This window comes from Echinococcus granulosus, assembly GCF_000524195.1.
Source record: "Echinococcus granulosus chromosome Unknown EG_S00019, whole genome shotgun sequence".
Lineage (NCBI taxonomy): Eukaryota > Metazoa > Platyhelminthes > Cestoda > Cyclophyllidea > Taeniidae > Echinococcus > Echinococcus granulosus.
Window position 1 is genome coordinate 84,323 of NW_020170399.1, and position 11,074 is coordinate 95,396.

At 41.3% G+C, this 11,074-nt stretch overlaps 1 protein-coding gene across 1 annotated transcript; it reads left to right on the forward strand. All coding sequences in view use genetic code 11, as the record gives it.

Annotated features, from left to right (window-relative positions):
• Positions 1-2,686: 2,686 nt before the first annotated feature.
• Positions 2,687-6,887, forward strand: EGR_03547 (hypothetical protein; the record flags this gene model as incomplete). Its single annotated transcript, XM_024492796.1, has 3 exons — positions 2,687-3,379; positions 5,575-5,934; positions 6,567-6,887. 3 exons carry the CDS (start codon positions 2,687-2,689, stop codon positions 6,885-6,887), a joined length of 1,374 nt encoding a protein of 457 aa, XP_024352679.1.
• Positions 6,888-11,074: the final 4,187 nt, after the last annotated feature.

The following is an 11,074-nucleotide window of genomic DNA, read 5'->3' on the forward strand; positions in this document are numbered from 1 at the left end:
CGTACCTCTACAAAGTCTCAATGCGCTTAATACTTTTCCCTTTATCAAAAAATAGAACACTAGAACGATCTGAACAAGTATTAGTCCATGCCATTTTGCGAACCTGGCTGTCGTGAGATTTGGCAGTCCGAATCTTTCCTTAAGTCTGCTTGGAGGATGGTTTACTATTCACACACAGAAGGACCAGAGATCCGTTATTATAACTTCTCGACCATGCAGCCGACCAGGAGCACAACCTATGGTGACTGAATATTGAATACTTGGAAAGAAAGTAGTGCAAAAAGTTTTGCATATATATTTACATAGATTAAAGTTTCCGGCAACACGGTGTAGGATCCCAAAACTACCCAGAAGACGAAAGAAGACACAGGTGGGAGGGGGTCTACTGGCACGGCCCGGAGGCCGGGCTGTCTAGCCTAGGTACAATAACGGAACCCCTAAGTGGCTCGTTGCCAAAACCGAGCTATGACAAATGTTTAAGCCATTACAATAGTATTTTAAATCAAAATGATTTGTTTTTTTTTTTTGCACAAAAGATTTCCATTATAGGGGTTTGACAGGCTGATGAATACTTAAGTGACCTTTACGTTTTATAAAAATATTCTGAAGTAATTTTGCCTAATAAGGGAATGGTTTTGGAAAGTAGGCAAATAATGCGGAGATGCAACCAAGCTTTACTGTGAGTAGTAAATCATTGCCAAGTTTAAAAATTTGTCGTTAGAGTTTTCTAGAATACAGTTTAGGTTTTTTTTGGATTGATGAGCCTGGTTTTTTACGCGATTTGAGTTGCCAATACCCTACTTACCATTCCAGTTATAAGGGAGGCACATTGTCAGCTCGAGACGCTGACGTCAATCCGCTTGCCTATTAAACAACCTTGCAAGGGGTTCACTGCTGCTCCCGACGGATGCTTGATACCTGAGGCGCTCTTGCGTGGAGTACTTCGTTTTCGCCAACTCAGACATTTTGGCACATATCACCTTCTAACATTGAGCCAATGTATCTTGCAGGTCAATGTATGAATTTATGAATACGGGTCAAAAATAGCTTTGAGAGTATAAGAAATCTTTCGAGTTTTGTTTTCACGTGCTCAAATGGATATATATGACAATTAAAATTGCATATTCATACTGACTGATACGTTGTGATGTAACCCAACTTGTGGAGCACTACCGGTGGATGTTTTAGATTTGACTGCATTATACATTCAGTTTAAAATGTCGTAAACTAGAATAAAATAGGATGTGATTGTACCTGTTTGACATTCCATTTTGCATATGTTCAACTTCGTTCAGTACCCAACAAGGCTCGCATATTTCACGGTAAAGGTCCCGCACCCGTGCTTCATTTTCAGGCAGTCTCTTGGGGAACAACAAGGGTTGTTTAAAAATTGTGAATGGGGTGAAGTGTCACACATTTGGATTTTAGAAATCCTTTTACACCAAACCAATGAACAATTTATATTTCCTGTAAAAACTCGTTTGCGATCTTGCGACACCGCATACCTTACTCCAACAACGTTAGCGAATCCCGCATGTGGTAGGGGGCGTTTGGAAATGTGACTCTCTAGAGAAATATTTCTTTACCGTTATCACCACATTCAGAGTATGTGAGTCAAAAAATCGCGTTTTTATGGGCATTTTTGACAGAACGCATTCACCTAAGCAATCATTAGTACAATGTCATTATTGTAGTTTTAGCTGTAGGTTTTGGTAACGGGACACTTAGGGGCTGTGCCATTGTACCTCTGCCGTGCGGCCTGGCCTCCGAGACATTCCGGTAGCCTTCAAGCCCTTTTGCCTCTGTACTATGCCTCCTCTCGTCTGCAGAGAAGTCTCAAGGTGATAGATTGCTTATCCTAAAAACAGTCAACGAAACATGTCTAAAAGCACCAGTAAATACGATTGAGTTTTGCATATTCCTACACACCAAATTTAATCCATTACTTTTGGTAGCTCAGATTAACAAAATACTCCTCCCAATTTCATTTCTTAAAACTTGAGAAAGTCGCAATTGGAATGTTTGAGTTCACGGTTTATCTTGCATTTGGTGATTGTTGTGCAGAACGATTCTTCGTATTTCCACCTCCTGCAGAGTACGCTTAAACAGTCAAAAGCCTCGGTGTACAAATTGTGAAATATGATTATGCTTCTTCAATTTACGGATTGAATTGAGGGATCAAATTTAATTACCCTTCGAAATCCTCCGACGAAGTGATACGAGCATACTTCAAACGATAAATCGCCAGTAATTAAAGGAGAATCTCTCCAGAATCGGATCATGGAATCACATTTTGTTCTAGCAGCCAACACCTATTAGTGCTTAGTCATTCTCAATAAACATATATGGGTGCCCTCCTCACGTGAGAAAACGGTTTTGCCAAGGGAGGACATGTTTCCCTTGTTACTATCGAAGTGCTTTTTAAGAAGGTCTATTTTCTTAGTATTTCAAAGTCGTCAACGTAACTGAAATGCATAAGTTTGTAAGCAACACCGCCTTGAAATGAACAAACGCACACTCACTTTTCCATTGGCTGCACAAGATACCACAATACACCAGCATTACCTCACTCAAGGAGCCAATGAAACCATGTCAAAAGGATGAATAAAATACACCTAACCGAATCCACTTAAGGCATACTGAATCACACGGGTTTGTGTCTGTGTTGCCATCGCTAATTCCAACAATGCCACGAGCCCGTCCTCGCAGTCTAAACCTAAGAACACCGCTGGAAGATGCCTACGGTAATAGCATGCGCTACACGCGTATCCCTAGGGCAAGTTCTAGATCGCGTCTTTGTAGTAGCTGTGCAAATGGACTATATACGACAACGCCGAGCAAATTATTGCCCAGTCCGGCCTTCCTTCCCGTCCAATACATGATCCCAATGGTGTATGCACCTGCGGCTGCTCCTATTGCAGCGCCCTTGCCAGTTCCACCAGTAGTCTACAAGGAGCCCTTTCAACACTCAGACACTCCTTATCCAATAGACGAATCCGATGAAACAGACAGTGGGGAGATGGAGGATATGCGAACCACGACAGAGGAGACTTTCTCGACGCTTCAGAGGAACACCTTACGAAGGAATGACTATATGGCCACCAACTTGATTCGAGATTTCGAGGAGACAAACTGGATCCCCATCGATGACAATTCGAGAGACGTGCAGGACTGGACTATTAGAAGGAACCAATGGTTCCAGCGCAGTGTGGAATTACCTACGGGAGTCATCACGAAACTTCATTGCGAGAAACTACCCCCTGAAACCTCAAGTTACTCGACTTTACGAAAAAGCAATATGCAAAGGCTGCGGATAACTGGAAGAGTTAGACAGTGGTCGCCCACTCTGAGAGCCATCACCGAAGAGGACTTTAGTGAGGTGAGTATTTTTATGCAAAAAATGTATTTCAAAGCACCCCACAACCAGCTGGTGTCATTCTTTGCTATTTTGACAACGTGGCAGATTTGTAAGATAAAATGGTGCATATAATTGCATGATGTATCATATCTACGTGCTTCTTCAAACGTTTTCAATTCCTATGCGTAGAATAGAGAGTGGATGCAATTTCTAGGTCTGCATCCCTTAAAAACCTCTACAGGGTCAAAATTGCAAAGTTAGAGAGTTTCGAAGATAATATCCATAGCAGGTTGGCAGTATTAAGGTTTTCACATCTTTTTTTGCCAAGATCTGTTCTAGTTATTGCAGTGACATCACATATTAGTGGCATGCGACTGGCCTGGCACTAGGTGGCACGTTTCAGTGACCTTTCTGCCATACTTCGCCTTCGTAGAGTCCGCTCCTAGTCGCTAAAAGTTTACCTACTGACCTAATGGGCCTGAAGATTTGCGGGGTCAAAACATACCAACATGGTAGATAGTTTATCAAATTATTTATTTTGACAACTGGACCCATGGAGTCGCCTATATTTCACTAGTTGAGTGTTCATTTATGGAATAGTTTTATGTGAAGATATGAGGCATTGGGCCTTCCAGAGCCATGAGAAGACGATACTAAAACCTCGTCAAACAATTGTTGTACGCGTGCAATCGTATTTAAACTTATGTTTACACCAGCGTTTCAAATATTTGGGATCGCTTTACATGCACGAAGAAATTTATTCGCAAAAATCAACCTTTCCTTGAGTAAATCATTGATTCTGCAATTGCAAATGTCATGGGAATTTTGCTCGTGGAAGCGTAATCTAATGACTTGCTAAATGATAAGTGGGGCAATGGGTGGAAATGAGCTTACAATTTTTAGAGTTAGGTTAGCTTGGGCCCTGTGTTCGGCTGCAAAAGATTATTTCTACAGTTCTTTGATTCGCTTACCCTAAACGAGTCGGCACCACTCGTGGAGGTTCCGTCAGCACGTCTATTCTGGACATTTTTGATGCCAAAGCTAGTTCAAATGGCAGTGACGTGTCCTAGTTTAAAGTATAAAAATAAAAGGCTTTGACTCGGCTCCTAAGAATTCCATTTTCCGATCGTACCTTTTCGAAGATGGAGCAGTGAGTCATCGATCTTGCGTTTGCTCAAAATTTTAAGAAAATAAGGATTTTGGCTCTGAAAAGCAGTCAGCATTATGGAGTATGGCACAAGCGTCGCCCCACTCAATGACCTTGCAGCCAACTGCGTACAACCACGCCCGTTGGCACTAGAAGACCGTCAAAACTAAGTACCTTTTGCGTAGTTAACCTCCAAAATCTCCACCAACATACCCTTTACGCAGTCTAGGCAGACTTTTACAAGCCCAATTTTATTTGCAAGATTAAATGCAGACGTACTCGCTTCATATTCTTGTCTTTTTTATAAAAATTTATCAGCCAAGAATTGCAGCATTTATAGTTGCTCTTAAGTTAACTCTCAATTTCTGAACTCCTATTGCCTTCTTTCAATAGTGTTACAACATTTTCCACTTGATCACTGAAATATTTACTCCATACAAAGACTCCAAAATGTGCACAATTTTTAAACCAACTATTTATTTGAAGGAGATCAAAATGCGTCGAGACACATACAAATGATGAGTTTCAGTGCTGTAATCAGAAGTTTCTGAGTGTTTGAGTTCCACGACTAGGTCTTGACAGCGCAATCCTTTTCGTTTTAATTGACAAACCATGTAATCTAACACATTCAACTATGCTGTTCCTTCGATTAGTAGTATTATTACCTCATCCACATTTACGCGCATGTGGCTTCGAGACGTAGTTGTAAAGATAGTTTTAACGGCCACACTTCCTACTTTAACAGGTTGAAACAAACGAGTAATTTTACAATAAATCATATTCATTTTACTTTCAAAGCATACATACGCCGAACTACATTAAAATCATCAAAATTTTGTTATTTTTGCTAAGAGTTACCCCGATTAATTCCTCCATTGTTTAATTTTGCGGGACTCCTAAAGTGATGGGTCCTTGAACCTATCCGACGACCGTGATGCATATATTTCTACACCACTGAAGATGTCAACCAATAGCTACTGCCTTGAAATTCTAAGTCAGAAATTGTGGGAAAAATAAACCTGTAAGGAGAACAGCACTTAATAGAGAGTTTTAATCTTTGGGTTTTTAGGAAATGCTCCTGCCACAAGGCACAGACTTCAGCACAATATCGTACAAGCTGCAGACGAAGAACATTCAGCAGTACAACGAGAGTCAATTCACCAAAGTCCTGCGTCATCAGTCGACATCGTACGAGGAGGATACGGGAGAGCAACCCTTTACGGAGAACACAGTGGTGATAACGGGTCGGGTGGATCGGATGCCCAAACAAGAGGTGGCCCCAGTCACTCAAATGTGGTCCAAGGAATACAAGTACACTGTCAGAGGCACAATTGATCTTTCGCCTGAAGGTCGTATAATGAACCCCGTCATCACGTCCTACTCAGAGATGCCTGACGCTCTTGTTAACCTTGCCCCCATGACTGATCAGGTGAATCTCCCTCAGCATCAAATGAGTTATGAAACCAGGCCTATGTGTTAAATTCGCGATGACAAGGTAGGGTGTCACCAACGTGGCTTGGCTCTAGGTGCAGTGAAGTAGTTTGAAATTAGCCTTAAAAATCAAATCTAAAATCAACTTATTAGTAACTGCTTATAACAAAATGCCCTACTCGGCAAAAACATCTATAGCAATGCCAAGAGCTTGATCTATGTGTTGTTTATGAAACTAAGCGCTGGAGTGCAGGCCTAGATCAACACCCTGCCTCTTAAAACGGAGCTTGTCACAACAAGTCACTGGTTTGGTGCCTTTAAGTTAACTGCTCTATGTATCCGCGGAGACCCCTGAAACCCTTTACCTGGTAAAATCTACCCATGTTTTACTACTCATTATTGTATTACCGTCTTTCGATTTGAAAGCTGGTGAACAACAAATATTTAACTGATTAAGGCCACTGCAGCAGTTATAAATACATCCCAATAACTCAAAAACTTTTGAAAATAGGAATGAGAAGCAGGAGCAAATGATCTACACTTTTGGCGTAATTCTCAGTGAATTAGGACCCCAAATTCCACTAACCATCTACTATGCCACGACCCAACAGTCTTTATTTCCCATGACAGGATACTTCTTGCACAGTGGTGGATGGCAAATGGCAGATCAGAATTCGGCTGGACGATAAGGTGGATCGTAACAGCATCGAACTGGAAGCCAATCCAAGTGAAGAAACAGTGAAGTTGGTATTCGCAAGGCACTCACAGAATGATGCAAATGGTGTAACCGTCGACGATGATCAGCCCAAGACTGCGACCACTACCACAGTCTTTGCTCTCCCCGCAACGAAGTTTGACATCACCGGCATCACCAAGAGGATTCAAGGACAGGACCTGCTGCTTTCCATTCCGTTCTCCAAAGGCTTCCATCTCTCCAATCTGAATATGTGAGGATGCATAAAAGCGTAGTCGTACTTCTCCACTCTGCTTCCTTACTGCTTGCCCTATTTTTCGATTTGGACCATTGGAATCGCTTATTCGAGTCGCTTGGAGATTCTTTACCTCGCGCCCATAAATCCTATACCTTACAATTGACTTCAATTCAGTCATAAAGTAAATGCTTGCGAAATATTAAAGTAGTTGAAAGCTTACAAGAAGATTGTTGTGCAATATTAGTGTTTCCCACCACCTCGTGAGACTTAGCACTCATCCCACCGGGAAATCTTTCATATACCTTTAGCATATTCCAATCATCCTTTTCAAAAGTAGTCATTATAAAGATTAATGAGACAATGGCTAATGTAACACATTCACATGATCCAGCAGCGGGATTTAAACCGTAATACTGCAATAAGTTTACCAACAAGCTGAATTTATAGTATTTTAGATTACAGAGTGGGCTTTAAGTTATAGCGGCCCAAGGGGGATAAGCCAGTCTTCAAATTATGACTGATTATAATTCCTAGGTTTTTTATAACCTATATTTTGTGAGTATCTTTGAAGTTCATAAAAAACAACATCAGTAAAGTAGGTTTACCAGTGAGACAGCAAAAACCACACCGCTCCATAGTTGCAGCAAGTCGTACCTTCACGAAGCTTTACGTTTTGATTTGAGAACTGTCACCCAGCGAGCATAAGAAATCTTCAAATACCAATTAAAATCGTTGGCAAGCACAAAAAAGGTGTTGTGATGAAGGTAACTACCAAAGGAATCATACTGCAACTGAAATTTGACAATGCACAGGTGCGTATTCAGAACTGCGAGGGATAAACGCGAGTGAACTGTATGAACTTGGACTCTACTTTAGATTTACACATATTTGAATTCTATAAGCGTATTTGTATTGCCTCAGCACTTCTTTGAAGATAAAAAGAGGCAAGATACTGGTGCAGAACATGCGGTGCCGACGCAGAGGCCATACCATCTAGCAGAAATACAATGGCGTAGCCTTAAGTCTATGTGCAACCAAACCGAAGAGTCAAACAAACGATCAAAGCATTTCTTAAAAAGCATAAGTCTCAACTAGATCAAATTATGATCTATCATTTCTAGCTAATTTGTCAATCGAGACGCTCATATGATCGCGAGTGATGGGTAATAAGGTGACGCCATCACCTTTAAAAGCGGGTTTGCTCTCATCAATGTTATTACACTAGCCCATTCGAATTACGGAACTTGAGGGTTTGATAGCTGAAGCGTAGGAATGAGGTGAGCTTAAATTCGGTAAAGCCCAGCCAATTCACAAGGCTAACTTACAAATTTTAGTATCTATAGGCTCCAGATGCCTACCTTGTTTTAGAAATAATTTGCTTTCTTGAGTGCGCCAAAGAGGAGTGTTTGAAGGCAAGGAACAAAAATTCCTACAACGCTAATGTCTAAAAAAATATTTAGAATCCTCTTCCACAAAGAGGCAAAAGTTTATCCCGAGAAAAAGTTTTAAAACCTTCCTAGAGAAACACACATACTTCTGCACCGATACAGGATGAGGAATTACAATTATATCGTTGAAACAAAAGATATAGTTTAGGGCATGAAAAAGGTATAAAAGAATCAGTCAACCCTAACTCGTATACTAGAAAGAGCAAACATCAGGTTGAAATTCGAAAGGGGTTTAAGCAGCACGAGTAAGTCCCGAATTTCAGAACTTAAAGAAATGCTTGGCCCGCATAACTTTGAATCTTACGCAGTCTTTATGATGTCAGCGTTGTCAAGATGGTTGAACTATCAGTTTCTTTGAGCTTCGATTACAGCTTGTTTTTGCATCAAAGTGATCTGTCGTAGATGCTGACAACAAAAATGTCAATCAGGAAGAACACTATCTGGAAATGGTTACAAAGAATTTGTAGCCCCGAAGTTGTTTCTAAAAATGTGAGAAGTCAAAGTCGCCTGGCGCAAGGGCTGAGGGACTGTTAGTGTGACCCAGGGGCTATGCGGAAGTTCAATTCGTGGAGACACAAGTGTCCGCATAATCAAACGCAAAGCTGGACAAACTATCAGAGCATTACAAGGCAAAATTTAAAGAAGACTTGAGGTATAAACTCACCAAGAAACAGCTTTAAAAGTATTTATGATTGTCCAGAAATACTGGCCTTAAACTTTTGAGGCAATTGTTGAGACTATGAAGAGTAACTGACCTACGAAATGTTTACAATCTGGATAACCAGTTAGGGCAGATGCAGTAAACAGATCCTCACCGTATGTTCGGCATTGTTCAACCATGTGTGAGTACTTCTTCCATTTGATTAGTTTATTATTTAGAGTCTCAAGCCTTCCGGTCTCCACATTCAGAGGACTAACTACAGTTTTGCGCAGTCCAAGGCTACAGCATAAGGCTGGCCTGCAGTTAAATGCGTGACGCACAAGGGCCGAACGTTAAAGAGGCGATGGACATTGTTTACAGCGCGTTTGAAAATAAAAAATATTTTAATTAAGATCAAAGTGTTTTCAAAAAGTTTGTTATATATCGAACAGGAGTGGTTCTTTATAGGATTTCAGAGGTTTCACTACCCAGCGGTACTGCCAACGAATGGGATATATGCTTCTACTTGAATCCGATGGAACTTTGTTGGAACATTTCCTCCTTAAGTAAAAATTTCACAGCATTAAAAACAATTCGAAACAAACTTTGACAGGAACAAATGTCATAGGCGGATAAAGATGTAGATAAGGAACCTCACTAAAATTAGCTGAGGTATTGTTCGCCTTCATTAAGTGTGTACCATGGCAGCCACTACCTGAGCATCGTGTTCGGTATCCACAACAAAATTTCCCAAAAAGGAAATACCCACGAGAAGTTTTATTCAAATTCCAAATGCCAGGCTACACTCTCCTCATTCCACCGCGCTATCATTTCGGTGAGAGTATTCGTTGAAGGTTTAAAGTGCTCCTTTTGCCGTAGCACAGTCCTGAGAAAATAACCTTCCTTAAGTTCCCTCTGGCCTCAGAGTTCACTCCACTCCCTACAAAACTGCTCGGAGTTAATTCAAAAAGTTAAAATGACAAGCTTGAAAACGGATGAAATCGTTATTATAGCTGTTTTTTTCCCACAGTATTAATTTCTGCTATAAAAACGCCTCCGACACCATCTGAGTGGACATTATGCTTGCGTCTAAGCGCAGACGTGAGAATATCTGCTTACAGTGGAGCTCCGTCTGGCACATCGCGTTGATAGAATTCTCATCAAAGATCCATTGATATCCTCTTTTACCTGACTACTTGAGTAAACATCTTTTTCTGGTCGTTCTGCTGATAATAAATTGACTAAATGGAGTTGATGAGGCCGCCTGGTACTACAATAACACTCCAAAGCGTATAACAACTTCTCGGAGTTGTTGCCCAATAATGGAGGCAACTGTCCTTTCAACGCAAGCTTAATACGCTCTTTGAGAGTTGTCACAGGGGCAGCAACAGTAGCGATGCCATGGAGCCGTGGGATTTGCGTCTGAGCACGGTGTGAGCTCATGCACACACTCCTAAGCACCCTCGCTCAAGCCATTACGTGGCTGGTTTTGGATGTGGCTTCTACTGCTTGTCAACGAGACTGCAAGGCCTATTTACCGACACAACGGTCCAAGCTGTCTCCCACGCCTTTTTAATCAGCAAATTGTGCTGAAATGTTTTGGACGCCAGAATTCACTCCAAAAACATAATTGTGGTATGCCATGAACTCCTCTTTGATGGTATCAGTAAACGACCAGGCGAGCAAATGCATTTCCCTAACTCAAATCAGGAAGTAACATATTTTCTAGCCAGGTCATAGAGGGAGATCACCTACCATCAAACTGGCGTTTTGATGTTCCAGTATGACACAAACTTTAGTTGACTTTATAACCAAGTCAGGTGTCATTCTTCGACCAAAAACATTCCATACAGAGTTTATTGCTTTAGCTGCAGGCAATCTGTTTGTGACGCAGTCTAATGCAAATAGTTGCCATCAGATTGAAGAACCCACGCGTCACCGATATGTGACGCTGAGAGCGATCGTGTTAATCAGCCTCAAAATTACTTTCACCGTGTTTTCCCCGAGGCAAAGCAACCAGTGTAGCATCCTTTAGTGACCACAGCTGCAGAAGTAGTTTCGCTTAGTTAGAAGTTGACGTAGTGGAAACCAGCCTTAGGCTACCATAGCCACCTACCA